This window comes from Gadus macrocephalus, chromosome 13, assembly GCF_031168955.1.
Source record: "Gadus macrocephalus chromosome 13, ASM3116895v1".
In the NCBI taxonomy this organism is placed as follows: Eukaryota; Metazoa; Chordata; class Actinopteri; order Gadiformes; family Gadidae; genus Gadus; species Gadus macrocephalus.
Window position 1 is genome coordinate 4,046,690 of NC_082394.1, and position 17,404 is coordinate 4,064,093.

General features: G+C 49.7%; 1 protein-coding gene across 2 annotated transcripts in view; it reads left to right on the forward strand.

Moving 5' to 3' along the window:
- LOC132470689 (growth/differentiation factor 11-like) overlaps positions 1-14,788 on the forward strand; it is a 22,887-nt gene extending 8,099 nt beyond the window's left edge. The window contains exons 2-3 of one of the 2 annotated variants that reach the window (XM_060069495.1): positions 10,313-10,686; positions 13,429-14,788. In XM_060069495.1, the coding sequence (XP_059925478.1) occupies positions 10,313-10,686; positions 13,429-13,809 (755 nt within the window). In that variant the 3' untranslated portion in view covers positions 13,810-14,788. The remainder of the gene's footprint in view (positions 1-10,312; positions 10,687-13,428) is intronic. The other variant, XM_060069496.1, reaches the window with a different exon arrangement.
- Positions 14,789-17,404: the final 2,616 nt, after the last annotated feature.

The window sequence follows — 17,404 nt, forward strand, 5'->3', positions numbered from 1 at the left end:
TTTAAGGGGTGAAAAACTCGGCGCGTTTGTTCCGAGGGACTGAAGAAATTGCACAACACGCTGTCAACTTTATGGCTAATAAAATTTCAAAGGCACCATAGTCTATTAATACGGCAGCGAAATGTCCCCCGGACTCAGGAATCTCACTGCTCCCCCCCTCCCTGTTCCCACGCTCCGTCCCTCTCCGCCGCCATCTTGCTTTTTCAATTCAAGGAATTTTGGGAATATTTCACTCTTTTGACTTTACAATCTTTTTTCTTATCTACACAGTACCAAAACAGAACCCAGACTACAGCGACAACACATGGCAGGGCCTCTCATACGGCTCTCATACAGCCTCTCATAGCCTCTCATGCAGCCTCTCATACAGCCTCTCATACGGCTCTCATACAGCCTCTCATACGGCCCCTCATACGGCCTCTAATGCGGCCTCTCATGCGGCCTCTAATGCGGCCTCTCATACGGCCTCTCATACAGCCTCTCACAGCCTCTCATGCAGCCTCTCATACAGCCTCTCATACGGCCTCTCATGCAGCCTCTCATGCAGCCTCTCATACAGCCTCTCATACGGCCTCTCACAGCCTCTCATACGGCCTCTCGTATGGCATCTCATACACTCTAATATGGCATCTCATACGGCCTCTCATACAGCCTCTCATACGGCCTCTCACAGCCTCTCATACGGCCTCTCAAAGCCTCTCATACGGCCTCTCATACAGCGTCTCATGCGGCCTCTCACAGCCTCTCATGCGGCCTCTCACAGCCTCTCATACGGCCTCTCACAGCCTCTCATGCGGCCTCTCACGGCCTCTCATGCGGCCTCTCACAGCCTCTCATGCGGCATCTCATACGCCTCTCACAGCCTCTCATGCGGCCTCTCACAGCCTCTCATGCGGCCTCTCACAGCCTCTCATTCGGCCTCTCACAGCCTCTCATGCGGCCTCTCACGGCCTCTCATGCGGCCTCTCACGGCCTCTCATGCGGCCTCTCACAGCCTCTCATACGGCCTCTCACGGCCTCTCATGCGGCCCTCTCACGGCCTCTCATGCGGCCTCATACGGCCTCTCATGCGGCCTCATACAGCCTCTCATGCGGCCTCTCACGGCCTCTCACGGCCTCTCATGCGGCCTCTCACGGCCTCTCATGCGGCCTCTCACAGCCTCTCATGCGGCCTCTCACAGCCTCTCATGCGGCCTCTCACAGCCTCTCATGCGGCCTCATACGGCCTCATACAGCCTCTCATGCGGCCTCTCACGGCCTCTCATGCGGCCTCTCACGGCCTCTCATGCGGCCTCTCATGCGGCCTCTCACAGCCTCTCATGCGGCCTCATACGGCCTCTCATGCGGCCTCATACAGCCTCTCATGCGGCCTCTCACGGCCTCTCATGCGGCCTCTCACGGCCTCTCATGCGGCCTCTCACGGCCTCTCATGCGGCCTCTCACAGCCTCTCATGCGGCCTCATACGGCCTCTCTTGAGCTCCTCCTGGAGGGCGGCAGGGAGGCACAGAGACAGTACAGTAGGCTGCTTGTGTCAGCCCCCAAGCGAGGCATTATTCAGAGGGCATGAAGACCGCGTGCTGGGGCCCCGGCCCCTCAACGTGGGGCCGGAGCCGGCCGGGCTGGAGGCTAGAGGGGAGGGGAGGGGAGGGGGGGAGGCTAGAGGGGAGGGGAGGGGAGGGGGGGAGCTGGAGGAGTCGGGGGTGGTGGTAGAGCTGGTGCTGTTGGTGTTGGAGGTTGAGGGATATGGTGGTGGTGGTGTTGGTGGTGGTGGTGGTGGAGGTGATGTGGTGGAGGTGGTGCTGGAGAAGATGGTGGTGGTGGTGCTGGAGGTGGAGAAGATAGTGGTGGTGGTGGTGGAGGTGATGTGGGGGTGGTGGTGCTGGAGAAGATAGTGGTGGTGGTGGAGGTGGAGGTGATGTAGGGGTTGTGGTGGTGGTGCTGGAGAAGATAGTGGTGGTGGTGGAGAAGATAGTGGTGGTGGTGGTGGTGGTGGAGAAGATAGTGGTGGTGGTGGTGGAGAAGATAGTGGTGGTGGTGGTGGTGGAGGTGGAGAAGATAGTGGTGGTGGTGGTGGTGGTGCTGGTGCAGGAGAAGATAGTGGTGGTGGTGGTGGTGGTGGTGGAGAAGATAGTGGTGGTGGTGGTGGTGCTGGTGCAGGAGAAGATAGTGGTGGTGGTGGTGGAGGTGGAGAAGATAGTGGTGGTGGTGGTGGAGAAGATAGTGGTGGTGGTGGTGGTGGAGGTGGAGAAGATAGTGGTGGTGGTGGTGGAGAAGATAGTGGTGGTGGTGGTGCTGGAGAAGATTGTAGTGTTGTTGGTGGTGGAGGTGGTGGTGGTGGAGGTGGACTTGCTGGTTGTGGAGGAGGTGGTGGTGGTGGAGGTGGACTTGCTGGTTGTGGAGGTGGTGGTGGTGGTGGTGTAGGGCTAGTTGGAGGGGAATGACTGTGGGTCCACAGGGAGTAGCGAGTTCAGTCCTGTCCTAAAGGGACAGAAATCATTAAGAGGTTTTATAGCCACAATTAAAAAAGACCCGAAACAGATGTTATGTTTCACTAATAAAGGACATAATCACTTCACACCAGTAATTAAGCCCTGTGTAGGAACACGAGGGAGCTGTGTGTGTGTGCGTGTGTGTGTGTGCGTGCTTCTGTGCTGGTGTGTGCCTGTGTTGGTGTGGTTGTGTGTGTGTGTGTGTGCCTGTTTTAGAGTCCATTATATAAGCAAAGAAAATGCAGCATTGGCATAATACAGGTTCATACAGGTTCATAATGCAGGTTTATGGTTCATAATGCAGCTTTATACAGGTTTATAATGCAGCTTTATGTTCATAATGCAGGTTTATGGTTCATAATAAAGGTTCATAATGCAGGTTTATGTTCATAATGGTGGTTTATAGTTCATAATGCAGGTTCATAATGCAGCTTTATGGTTCATACTGCAGGTTCATAATGCAGCTTTATGGTTCATACTGCAGGTTCATACAGGTTCATAATGCAGGTTCATAATGACGGTTTATGGTTCATAGACTGCGGGCTCCGCTGGGCTGAGCTCTGTGAAGCTGCTCAGTTAACGGGGGGATAACCTCCTGATTATCCACATGAAAATTTAATTAGCTGGCTTTTTTAGCTGGCAGGGATGGGATCCGCGCTCTGCTGTATAAATCACCTGTGGTTGCAGTTTCCCTCCGCCTCGTACCCCCGTAACCCCGGGAGCTCATTAGGGGAAGCTCATCGCACGCGGTCTAAATGTTCTTCAGGGACCAAGCCAAACTTTGATTTATGCAGAACACTTGGGGAATGACAGAGGCCCATTAGTTAGTTTGAAGAGAACGAGCGCAGTGCCTCCCTAGGTGTGTTGATCGCTCCCGGAGGGAACAGAAAACACACTTCTGTGTTCAGAACATGTGTGATCTAGATCAGAGGAACCTGAGGCCGCTTTCTGGGACGGATCCTGTGGGGTTGAGCGGTTCACTACTGCTTTATAGCGCGCCGTGGAACACGGACAAACAGACTCGCAGCACGGCATGGCTTTGATACACTTACGCTGTGTGTGCGTGTGTGCATGTGTGCGTGCACGTGAATGTTTCTGTGTGTGCGCACTTGTTTGTGTGTGTGTGTGTGTGTTTGTGTGTGTGCACGGCAGCACGCACAACGAATAAAATGTATCCCGAAGTAACGTCAAGAATACTTCCTGACATTTACTGCAATTCAGCAGAGCAGCATCAACATGTTCGCGTGTGGATGGTTTATTGTATGTATGTATGTATTGGGCAAAGTGTGCAGATCCCAGGGTTAATCCAGAGTAATGAAATAAAGTGGCATGTGCAAGAGGAATCCAACCTCTCCGGGAGACGCCGTTCCTCCTCATACCCCACAGCGGCATGCGGCTTGAGAATGTTTTGGTGCTCTTTAGACGACCACTCACCGGCGAGAACTATAGTGGGGGACTGCCAATCACACAGTGTTGCTCTGACATTGTGGCGTATCGTTGAGTCACGCTAATTGTCACGTCTCTTTAGAGCAGTCTGTGTGTCCTTTGAAAAAAAGACGACGTTTTGGCAAAAACAGGGTTTCAGTTCAAAACAAACAGAACCTGGAACACAGGCAAACAACGCAGGTCAGCCCTCGCGGCCAGCAGCCGGGCGACTCGGGGGCTCAGAGGCCAAGTCCTCGGCCCGAGTCCTGCCGGCGGGTCTTGCCAAGGGGCTGAGTCAGGGACAGGGCTCCTGGAAGCAGCGCCCCACAGGGAGGGGGGGCCAGTGTCCCGTCAGATACCAGCGTGGCACCCTAGCCCCGCTCATTACTGCTATCGCACGCAGACCTGCACCTGGCAGCTGTTTTGTTCCTGCAGATTCCTCAGCTCCACCGCGGCCACAACAAGTCGTCCTCGATCAGGAGCTGTGTGTTGTTGTTTTTTTTTTATCTTGCGAACACAATTGTTACGCACAAAATGTACTCCTGATTCTGGCACAATGGAGGAAGTACATAATATCAGAGGTCAAGTCATGGCTGGTTACTTGTCTCATAAAAAACGGTCTCATTAAAAAGCTGCTTTAAATGGTGGCAAATCAGGGGCCGCCATTAAACCCAGAGGAAGTGCTTTAATGGGTTGTTTCTACTACGTACTGGGGAAGGGGCTAATACGCTTTTAATGGCTTTATTTTCTATCAGGCGCAGATGGGTGAACTTTACAGTAGAGACTGCAGTCACTGCAGAGGGATTCTCCTTTATTCATAACAGACGTATTAAGACATGCAAAAGATTATGTCCAAAACCACGCCGTATAATGAGGTATTTTAGCACAAGGTACATGTTATGATGGCTTACAAAGTTACAGAGCATTAGGAATGAGTCGGGCTGCGTCTTAAATGGCTCAGCTGAAGCCAGGCCACTGATTTCAGTTGGGCGGTACGTGACCTGCCAGGTCTGAGAGAGTGAAGCGCACCTTCTCAGTTCTTCATCATCACAAAGCTTTTCTACTCTGGTGGTGTATCCCAGTTAGTGAAGTTCACAAAGCAGATGGCTTACTGATCTCTGCTTCAGCAGCAGTTCATCACATCTGCGTTTGGAGAACAGCCTTTGGTCTTGTTTGTATCAGTAGTGAGAAAGACAAAATGGAAATGTGTCACTGGTCATTGGGTGGTTGTAGTTTCATATTAAGACATGAATCCCATGTTTATGTCTTGTATGGAGCTGACCAGTGTGGTTGTACACGTGGTTTTTCGGTTGCACTGCGATGCTTTTGAGTCAATCCCAGACGTGAACGGAGGTTGCATCAATTAGCTTGTTATTAATTATTTACGAAACGCCATTTAGATCTTTGCACCAACTGGTTGTCAGTTGTTGCACATAAACGCTGCACACATATAGTGTGATTTGTCACATTTCAACAGTATGCAACACAATGCATCTCAAGTCTCCTAGCGACCGTATGGGATCAGTGTTGGTAGTTTAGCCGTGTGTAGTTGTGTGTCGTAGTGTTGTGATTGAACAGAAGGAATGATGGTTCCTGTTGCTGTGAACGAGCTTCAGGGCTTTCAAGGCGAAGCCTTCAGTAGGACAGCACTGCTTTAATATCGCGTATTCATTTTCATACTCCGTCAATGTCATGGGCTGATCCGTGAAAGGGCCGGATCTGCCATCGCTAATCGGTTGAGATACGCGGAAAACCCAAACCAAATTCAGTTTGTTTTTTGAAGTGAAATCCTGAAGCCCCCTTTTTTCTCGGTTGGATAACACACAGAGGAGGGAAAGAGAGGAGGGAAAGCTGACGTTAGACAAACCCCTCCCTTTGCCGTTAACCTCCTCGATATGTGCTGGCACATAAACAAACACACATAAATATAGCCTTGGCGCGTCCCGGAGCGCATGTTTTATGTTTTAGTCATGCTCCTATACAGGCCTGTAGGACTTTGTGGAGGGCAGGCTGGATGGTATGGATCGTGTTCAGCACTTATTATATCAGCTCCCACAGATTGCTCACATGTGCAAATATAGCGACAATATAGGAGAGCAAGCTTCATCCCTAGGCTGGGGGGGGGGGGGGGGGGGGGGGGGGGGCGTCGGTTTTGGGGCGTGTGTGTGAGTGAGTGTGTGTGTGTGTGTGTGTGTGTGTGCTCACTGGGATAGAACAGGCAGCATTAGGAGGTGTCTTTTGTTGCCCCGGGGGGGGGGGGGGGGGCCTGCCGTAGTCCCAGGGGAGGGGTCCTGAATGAGGGGGATCTAACTTCACCCCCCCGCCCCCCCCCCCCCCTCAAACCCAGAGTCCTGCCTCCTCCTGCCTCCCCCCTCGCCCCCCCCCCGCCTGCTCCCATGGGACGGCCCGGGGACAAAGAGGGAGCGGGGCTGGGGTGGGCCGGGATGTTTGGGGGTGCACCGCGGCCCCTGTCTTATTAGAAGGGTCGTGAAGGTGTCACGATGATTAATAGGCCGAGGAGCGTGGGGATACTCCAGAGCCACATTTATTCAGCGCCGGGACTCCCCGACACACTCCCCAACCACAAAATGGCCCATTTGCATTTCCCATTAGGAAAAGAAAAAATATAGATATATATGCAAATGAAATCCCTATCTGGGTCTGTGCCTCACGCGTGATCCAAGTGGGCATTGACAATGGATGACCGGCAGGTCGCCGCTGTGTTTTAGGAGCGGGTTCTCACCTGGTGAACCGGTTTGGGGCAGATTGAGGTGAGGAGGAAAGTTAGTGTTGTGCGGCAGAGCGGATCTCTGAGCTCACCGGTTACGGTTTATCCTTCGGTCGAACCGGTCTGTCATCGTTCTCCAGTTGGCTCAGTGGTTTGAGCTTAGTGCCTGATGGGTTTGTTGTTAGCTGAGGTACCCGGCTTTATTTGAAGTAAGAAGGGCTACTTTTATATTGATGATGCAGGAATACACGGAGATGCCTTCAGGAATATATCCAGATGATATCATGCGTTCTTGAAGGACTGCTGTTCAGCAGTGGGATTAACCCTCCTTTAGGTGATTCTGACGTCAGAACTAGAAGGGATTACGCCATTTTGTTCTCATACAGCGTTCACATGCAGTGGTGGAGATAATGTTTTCCACGTCATCCACATTTCCTCCGCCGTACTCTCGGCTCCCGGACAACCTCAGCGCTCTTGGTTATTAAAGGTTATAAAACCGTGTTACACACGTGGGATATGAAAGATAAGAACCTCCCTAGTAAGTTTCCCCTCTATCAGCACGTGGGAAGGCAGGGTACCTGGGGACGGTCAGACCTCACCTGCAGCTCAACGCCGCAATTAGACGGCAGGGAAATAAGCTGCACCAATAACGACGCTCGGCGGAAGGCAGCGACGGATTTCGTTGGATGAAATCCGGCCGCGTGAGTTGCCTGCGTTGAGGCGAAGGACCGGTCTTCCTGCAGCGAGCTGTACAGCTGCAGTACGGTAGTTCTGGGAGGGTTTCCTCCACCTTCTCGTTTAGAAAGTAGCTTGAATGATGAGGTGAGCGGAGCAGGACCTGAAGCTGTGCACGCGGCAGGGCTCCACTCGCTCGCGGTCAGAGCGGTTCTGTTATTAATCAGAGCGGGCAGCGGGCAGCGAGAGCAAGTTCAGGTGGGGTTCAAGTGTCCACTCGGCTTTCGGTCAATTAATGACAAGGTGCCATTGTTCCTTTTAAACGTACTGCCATCGCTTTGGAGCGTGATTAGGCTTCGGGGGCGCTTGGCGCTCCATCGTTTCCCCATCGCTCATCGACGTACCGGATCTATAGAAGCACACATTGATTTCCGACTGATCAATGTGCTCTTTGTTTAGCGCCATGAGGAACACGTCGTTCGTGTGTATTTACCGACACGGTCCCCGGTACACCAGGTCCTCCTCCTTTTCCGCCGAATCGTCTTCCTGGCTTTGTCTCGGGGTTCTGGGTTGGAGAACGTCGTCCGCCGGAACCACACACCGATAAAAACAACAACAAATAGTAGCAGCACATAAACTGCAGAATCATTGCCCTCGAGTTCGGTGGCTGATGAGCAAACACAACGCCCGCCTCCTTAATTGCTGTGACCCCAGCAACCCGCCAGGAGGAACATTGACATATTGTTTGTCCAGCGTGAGACACTGTATAATTTACACTCGCTAATGATGGCGCTGAAGGGCCCCGGCGTCACCGCTTGGCCCCGGCTCAACGTTCCTTGGAGCCCGCTAACGGACGCTTCCCCGAACACCAGGGGATTCATACCTCTCCGAGCCTGCCCCATGATTCAATTACTACTCTTGTTTGGTGTCAACCAGGCCTGCCCGCTGTTCTCTGTAGCCCCGGCGGAGCTCTCAGGGACAGGCTCCCATTGGCTGGAGGAGCTCCCACCGCCATGGAGACGAACAAAACAAAAACAAGCCAAAGTAAAGTAGTCCTTTACCCGAGGTAAAGGAGTAAGAGACAGGGGGGTCGGAGTAAACAATGCGTTGTCCCGGTTCTACTTTCCCAGATTGTAATTATTTTCTGGGGTCTGTTGTGAGGGAAGACATGTTCCCATCGCCCTTGACCTTCAAACTCAATCTAGCTATTAGCCCCCCACCCCCCCACCCCCCCCACAGCATCCCGGAGATGTAAAAGGGCTGACGGTTTTGACCCCTGATCCCATTTCTTAACTAGGCCGGGGTTCGAAATGACCTTTTGACCCAGGAAGCATTTGCAGGTTGCCTGAGCAACCCTCAGATTTGGCAATGATTGACGGGTCCATATAGTTTAGTTCCTTGTATTGAAACAACAACAACAGCAGCAGCAACAGCAGCATCATCACCACAACAAACCAGGAGAAAGATCACAACATTATTAATGTAGTCAACTTTGAACAGGAGACAAATCGAACATAGCAAGTGAGAATGGGGGTTCACAAAGTCCTATTGTGCTATGAGCCACATTATTATGCCAGATAGGGGCAGAATAAATTTGCCTTCATAAATGAATGCTTTTACATGGAAATTAATCTATGAATGCCAAAGATGGATGTGGTTATTTCCCACTGAAGTCTATGTAAATGAACAACTGTGCAGATTGGACATATGCTGCCAAAGAAATACAAATAAATAAAGACATTGTGGGTCACTTTCTTCAGCCCATGCATTCATCCAGAAATGATACTTGTCCTTGCTCTGTGGGGCTGCCAGGATCAGTTTGGGGTTTAGACGTGCTTATCTGAAGGTGGACGGGAGCATTTCATTGTGATTGACCCATGGGAATCAAAGGTGACCATCTGGCTACTGGTAACCATTACTAAACCTTGTTTGAACATGCAAATGCTCCCAAGCCCTGATGGAATCACTGATTTAAGTGGATTGAGGATAACAACAATGTTGAGGAGAGACACAATATTATATAAATAAAAGTATTTCTTTAAAATGAAAAACATTCCCCTTATGTAAATTGGAGCATGTGTATATTTAAAATGAGCAGAAGTTGTTTTTGCTTACGGACTTGTCAATAGTTTGTCTTGACTTCGACCTATTAAAGAGTTTTTTAATCGGATGCCGATCTGAGCATTTATTTTTTAAAAGGTTTCGGAATTAAAATGACAAATGATCTATTCTCAGTTCAACTCAGATCTCAGATCAGTTCAAATTTGAGGATTATATAATCTTCCCATTATTTCTTCAACAATAATATTCCAATTTAGATCGGTATAATCTTAATGAAGACACCCTTCAAATTTGAAATGTTTGATATAATGAATTTGATATAATGAATATAATTAAATTCATAATGCTTTTAGAACCAACATGTTGTCTGATGTTCTGCTCGACGGCTTTGAGAGCCAACATGAGATCTTTAGGTAGGACCAAGTAGTCCTCCTCGAATCTCAAGAAGAGACTCAATTGATGAAACCAATTCTAGCCTTGATGACAAAGAGCTAAACTAGAAGTATTCATCAGCACAGAACAGATATCCATACATCTTAGAGGCATCCATCGTTGTCAATGAATTGGAGTAAATATTAGCAAAAAGTAGAGATGTTCCGATACCATTTTTCCTTCCCGATACCGATTCGATTCCTGAACTTGAGTATCGGCTGATACCGAGTACATACCGATACACCATCTAGCATTGTGTTTATGTTCTTCACCTGTGTAGTAAAGGAGCTAGTCCATTGATAGCATCGGATCGGCGCATAGAATTACGTACTCGCCGACATACTGCATTGTAGAAATTACCGGAGGAATCTTCCGATACTGGTATCAGTTTCGGAAAAGCTCTAGTAAAAAGTAACTGTAAAACCTCTGACCAGTAATCAATCATTTCTATAGTACAGTACGGTGCACTAACACATTGCCTGTGTTTGTGTGTGTCTGCAGCCGAGCCGCTGGTCCAGATCGACGGGAAGCCCAGCTGCTGCTTCTTCAAGTTCAGCCCCAAGCTGATGTTCACCAAGGTGCTGAAGGCCCAGCTGTGGGTGTACCTGCGGCCACTGCAGCAGACCTCCACCGTGTACCTGCAGATCCTGCGGCTCAAGCCCGTCACAGAGCAGGGGAGCCGGCACATCCGCATCCGCTCGCAGAAGATCGAGCTCAACTCCCGCGTGGGCCACTGGAAGAGCATCGACTTCAAGCACGTCCTGCAGAACTGGTTCAAGCAGCCGCACACCAACTGGGGGATCGACATCAACGCCTTCGACGAGAGCGGACACGACCTGGCCGTCACCTCGCTGAGGCCCGGGGAGGAGGGACTGGTAAGGACATCAGACCTGGCCCAGGGTGTAGGGGGACGGGGGGTCTGGCCCTCAGACCTGGCCCAGGGGTTTAGGGGGGTCTGGTTAGAACCTCAGACCTAGCCAAGGGTGTAGGGGGGGGGGGGGGGGGATTTGAGGCAGATGGATCAATTCTACCCCAGCTCAGTAATCTGGAGGTCACGTCCACCATCCACCGCCCCTCCGTCCATCACCAGACCACCGGACAGATGATGGATATGTATGGATCCTTGAATATTCTGAGCTAGACTTAAATAGATCCAACTACTATTGGGGACCATTTATGAGTTTTAGAACTGCAACTTGCTCCAGAACATCCCACCAAACTCAACCAATGACTCAAATGATCCGTAATGGAGATGGTTGTCGAATCATAGTGAACCGAGGCTCACTCAACAGGCTCACTCAACACCTCATAATGACAGTCCTATCGTCCTGCCAATACATCATGTAGTCCTGTAGTCCTACCAATACATCTCGTAGTCATATAGTCCTACCAATACATCATGTAGTCCTGTAGTCCTACCAATACATCTCGTAGTCCTATAGTCCTACCAATACATCATGTAGTCCTGTAGTCCTACCAATACACCATGTAGTCCTGTAGTCCTACCAATACACCATGTAGTCCTGTAGTCCTACCAATACACCATGTAGTCCTGCAGTCCTACCAATACACCATGTAGTCCTGCAGTCCTACCAATACACCATGTAGTCCTGTAGTCCTACCAATACACCATGTAGTCCTGCAGTCCTACCAATACACCATGTAGTCCTGCAGTCCTACCAATACATCATGTAGTCCTGCAGTCCTACCAATACATCGCGATGTAGCCTATAGTCCTACCAATACACCATGTAGTCCTGTAGTCCTACCAATACACCATGTAGTCCTGCAGTCCTACCAATACACCATGTAGTCCTGCAGTCCTACCAATACATCATGTAGTCCTGCAGTCCTACCAATACATCGCGATGTAGCCCATAGTCCTACCAATACATCATGTAGTCCTGCAGTCCTACCAATACATCGCGATGTAGCCTATAGTCCTACCAATACACCATGTAGTCCTGCAGTCCTACCAATACATCGCGATGTAGCCTATAGTCCTAACCCTCATCATCAAATCAAACAAGGTGTGTCACCTAGAAGTGCCAAACTCTGAGCTTCCAGGTGCACTGAGCGGAGTTCATCATCTCCAGATCACCTGATCTCCACACCGTCCCCACCCAGCCCGCACACATCCAGCGCAGTGACCGCAGTGTCAGGGGGCTGTGGTAGTTATGTAGGTCAGCGCTGGAGTGACCGTTCACGGAGCGGTCACAGGGGTCAGCTCCTCACACCACGTAGCAGAGGTCAGCTGTGGAGCCTGGGCCCTGCGGACCACTGACCTCTGACCTCCCGGCAGCGGGAGATGTTATCCTTTAGAGAGCAGATCAAACACCACGCCATGAGTACCAAAAATAAAACCAAGCACAACAAGCAGGGCCGGCCCTCTTCTCAGCCACCAGCGCCGCTCTACTCTTGTTTTTCTCTTTCTTTTTCTGCTTTTTTGGAAACAAACATCAACCCCCGAGCCCAGGGTGGCAGGTTGTAACCCTCCAGGCTTTCATCTTCCCCTTCTGAATGAGTCACAAACAAACCCCCAAAAATCTGTTGTGCTGGGGCCCAGCTGATCCAGCTCTGGGGGGGGGGGGGGGGGGGGGGGGGTGTGGCTCTCAGGATGAGTCACGGGTCGAGGTCAGGGGGACCACAAGGCTCCTGGGTCCAATGGGCTGCCCAGAGTATACTGTGTACTGTTTGGGGTGACCGTGACTGTACCATTAGATAAGTTAGTCTATGAGGTAAATATTCATGAAGGAAAGAGAAGATAACGTATCATTTCATCTCTCTTCTGAATCACTTGCATTTTTTCTGCAAACATACCCAGGATACTTCAAACGCTACAGTAGTAGTAGTAGTACAGTATAGCAGGAAAGGATGATTCGAAGCAGGCCGGAAATAAACTACTGTGCAGGCCTGACTCAAACTACTGAACAGGCCTGACCATAACTACTGATCCAGCTTGTACCAAACTACTGAGCAGGCCTGACCCAAAGAACTGATCAGGCCGGAAATAAACTACTGAGCAGGCCTGACCCAAACTACTGATCAGGCCTGATTTAAACTACTGAGCAGGCCTGACCCAAACTACTGATCAGGCCTGAACCAAACTACTGTGCAGGCCTGACTCAAACTACTGATCCAGCTTGTACCAAACTACTGAACAGGCCTGACCCAAACTACTGAACAGGCCTGGCCAAAACTACGGATCAGGCCTGATTTAAACTACTGAGCAGGCCTGACCCAAACTACTGATCAGGCCTGAACCAAACTACTGTGCAGGCCTGACTCAAACTACTGATCCAGCTTGTACCAAACTACTGAACAGGCCTGACCCAAACTACTGAACAGGCCTGGCCAAAACTACGGATCAGGCCTGGCCAAAACTACGGATCAGGCCTGATTTAAACTACTGAGAAGGCCTGACCCAAACTACTGAGCAGGCCTGACCCAAACTACTGATCCAGCTTGTACCAAACTACTGAGCAGGCGTGGCCAAAACTACTGAGCAGGCCTGAACTTGCACCCATGTTACAGTGTGCCACAGCTATAAGAGAGTGACTTCCCTCAGTATTGTTTTATAACCACCTCTTCCCACCTCCCTCGCCCCCTGATTCCAGCAGCCGTTCCTGGAGGTGAAGGTTCTGGAGACGAACAAGCGCTCCCGGAGGAACCTGGGTCTGGACTGCGACGAGCACTCCACCGAGTCCAGGTGCTGCCGCTACCCGCTGACGGTGGACTTCGAGGCCTTCGGCTGGGACTGGATCATCGCCCCCAAGCGCTACAAGGCCAACTACTGCTCGGGCCAGTGCGAGTACATGTTCATGCAGAAGTACCCGCACACCCACCTGGTGCAGCACGCCAACCCGCGTGGCTCGGCCGGGCCCTGCTGCACCCCCACCAAGATGTCCCCCATCAACATGCTGTACTTCAACGACAAGCAGCAGATCATCCACGGCAAGATCCCCGGCATGGTGGTGGACCGCTGCGGCTGCTCCTAGGCTCTCCACGGGGGGGGGGCCATCAGGAGGGAGACACACACATGTACCGCCACCATCGCATCATACCACGCAGAAACACCCTTTGGAAGCTCTCCCCAGCCCCCACCCGCTCCCCGCCACACGTCTCCGCTCTTTGATACTGACGCAGAGAGAGAAACATCCTGCTGGACTTTTTTCCATGTTTTTTTTTCTTGCCAGTCGATGAGTTTATTTTTACGTGAAAAGTATTTAAAAAAAAGTTTAAGATGAGATGTAAAGCATCAAGAGACTGAAATAGGAGTGCATGATGAATTACAACAGGAGTGGGATTGTGAAGCCGCTTCAGAAAATGGTAAACAAAACGAAACTATGTTATATATGTCAGCTTTGATGTTGCATTCATCAAGATATTTGAAACAACATCATATTTGTGTGATATCCAGGACAGTGGATCGACACAGAAAGATACAAAACAACATTTGCAGTAAATTAGTTTTGGTAAATTAGTGTTTTTAAATTTTGGAAAGGTTTCATCAAATTAATAGACGTGGAATTCAAACCACTAAAGTGTTACAAAAAAAGGTGGCAAGTCTTATTCAAAGTGCCCCCTTCCGCAAAAGCTCAGCCCTCGAGGAAACCTTAGTCGAGCTGAAGAAAGCAATCTGAACGAATCCCAAATGTCTTTTTGTTACCTTTTGCTTGTTTGTCTTGTTTAGAGAAGAGAGTTTTAAAGATAAGAACAAACCAAACCTTCGCCCTCTATTTATGCGTCCATCCCCAGGGGGCCATTCTCCACCTCCACTGAGCAGTCACTTTCATCTCCTTCATTTGGCGTCTCGTACCACAGAGAGACCAGAGACAAGAGACAACCATCGTACGCTGCTCTACTCCATCATTACAAGCGAGCAAGTTTCAGAAAAAAAACACAAAAAACCCTCTCTCCAGACACTCGACAATTGCACGGACCACTGCACAAAAAAAACGTGAAGGTCGGATCCAACGTCCACACGTTCTCACGAGTTCTGACGTGAGAACGGAGAGTTTCCGCAGACGAACTCTGCGAGTCTTGGGGTCTCTTTCCCCCGGAGAGGAAGGGCCATTGTTTGGCTCCCAGCGTGAAGCGCTCCTACAATACCAGCGGCTCCCAGCGCCCGGGGCCCATCCCTCGGACAGCACGGAGAGCCTGGAAGCCTCCGTACGCGCCTCAGAGCCAGAGGCGTCGTGCTGGAGCTCAGAGGAACGGGGCACAGGTTGTGTTCGATTATGGAAAGGCTGGTCGTACGCCTAGGCTGGTTTTGAAACTCGTTACCAATGTTACACACATTTGCCTTCATCCACACTTCACCACAGACGTCAGGTGTCAGAATCAGCACATTTGCATCAACATGTTTCAATGATTTCAGTAGCTCAGAAGTGCTGATCCAAAGGGCACAATACTCTTCAATACATACGTTCACACTATACAACACTTACTCAATACAATACAATACTTTAACTCAGTACAATACAATACTTTAACTCAGTACAATACAATACTTTAACTCAGTATACAATACAATACTTTAACTCAATACAATACGTTAGCTCAGTACAATACAATACTTTAACTCAATACAATACTTTAACTCAATACAATACAATACTTTACTCAATACAATACAATACAATACAATACTTTTATTCAATACAATAACAATAGATTCTACAATTTACAGCTACTAACATGTTTAAAGGTTTCAACGACCGTGAATCTAGCGTGTATCTATAACCGTTCTGTCACAGCAATCCATCGGTTGCTCTATGGCCTCTCATCCTAGACTCGCGTTAGAAGATAAAATCACTGGTAGAATCCGAGGAACAATAACATTTCAAATCCTGTCACTGTGGAACTGTACATTGGAACAAAAAAAAGAGATGCTCATGGTTTAAATATATCACTATATAGATTGTGTAGAACAACGTCACCAGTTGCAAAGCGAAAGGAAGAGAAAAAAAAAGCAGATGTTTCGGAAAACATCTGGGCCTGCCCTGCACCCCAAAGCCGTCCTGAGCTGTATGTTCCACGGAGAACCCACGGAAGAGCCGGCGGAGACTAGCTCCTCGGAACGGCCGCTCGCGTCACCTGGATATCACAGCGAGATATTCCTTTGTTGAAAACGAAAGCACTATACTGTTGGATAAAGGAAGAGCCTTCTGACGTTATATATAAATGATATATGTATATATTTAAAAAAGAAGAAAAAGAAGAGGTACAACCAACTTTTTTTGTGGGGGTCCTCTACCTTACCAACAATAAATTTTGCACTATGGGGACGTTTGACGACGGTAGGGGCGGTGTGTGTGTGTGTGTGTGTGTGTGTGTGTGGCCAAGCACAAGAGAGCTCGTACAGTCTGGGAGGAAGACCTCTGAAGGCTTTTGGGGAGGAGGAACCACGAGGAGAACCACCTCAAACCACCACGCCGCCCCGACTTATGTCCCAGCGCGGGGGGGGGGGGGGGGGGGGGGGGGGGGGCCGTCCATACGCTCACACGCCCCCGTCCGGGCGGGGTCCCGGGAGAGGCCAGCCCCCCCCCCCCCCCCCATCTCAACCGAGTCCCTGTTGGCCGGTGTGAGGAGTGAAGGGGTTGGGCTCCTTGAATATAGAATGCTTTAACCGGAAGAGAGAAGTCAACGGCCCTCCCCCCCACAGCATCAATCTGTTACCGTAGAAACGACGTCCTCTGATGGAACAGCATGTCGAGCGTTTTTTTTTACAAAGACGTGTTTTTGCCTTTGTGTGTATTTTAAGTGAAAGCATCCATGTAAGCATGGGACTATCCAGGGACTGTTAGCCAAAGTAGAGGATGACATGTTGTGTGATGTAACTTTTGTAATAGCAAGAATATACTAGAATATTTCAAAGGGAGAGAGAAACAACGGTAGTAGGAACGGTGGTTGGAAACCATTCAGCTGGTCAATTGTCTATTTATTAATATTATAATGCGTTTCAAAGTATGTCTACCTCACTCTAGCAATCTAAAACCCTCGCGTTTTTTAATTTGAAATCTCATTATAAATCTGTGAATCACGCACGTCACCCAGAGGAAGGAGTAACACCCCAAACAGGAAGGAGGTCTGAACACACAGGGTCCGTGTCTCAGGGTGGAGTGAGGGAAGGCAGTGTTGGAGGAACGCCTGAGGTCCACGACGCTCTGGCCCACCGACACAAAAGGGCCCAGAGCTAGAGCCTGCATCACTAGAGTCACGGCCAGTGGTGGACACGTCGCATTGGGATTTAGTTGTTTGTATACCGGTATGTGTGAGAGTGTTTTCATATATAAATATATGAGCGTTAAAAATCTCTATGTAAATAATCACCCAAATGTTGGCATTTATGCAGTTTTGGACAGGTTCGCTACTTCTAATGTCTCGCTCACTCCCCTCTTCATCCCTCCTCATTGTGTAGTAAAGGAAATTCACCCCAACCTTGTAGTTGTAATGGTTGTGCGTATGAATAACTGTTCAATTGTTATTTTTGACCATTTGTTGTTTATTTGCTGTCTTTTTTCTTTTGTACAATAAATCATTTATTTAGCTTACGTAACGCAGTGTTTATTTCTCATGTTGCTCTTTTCA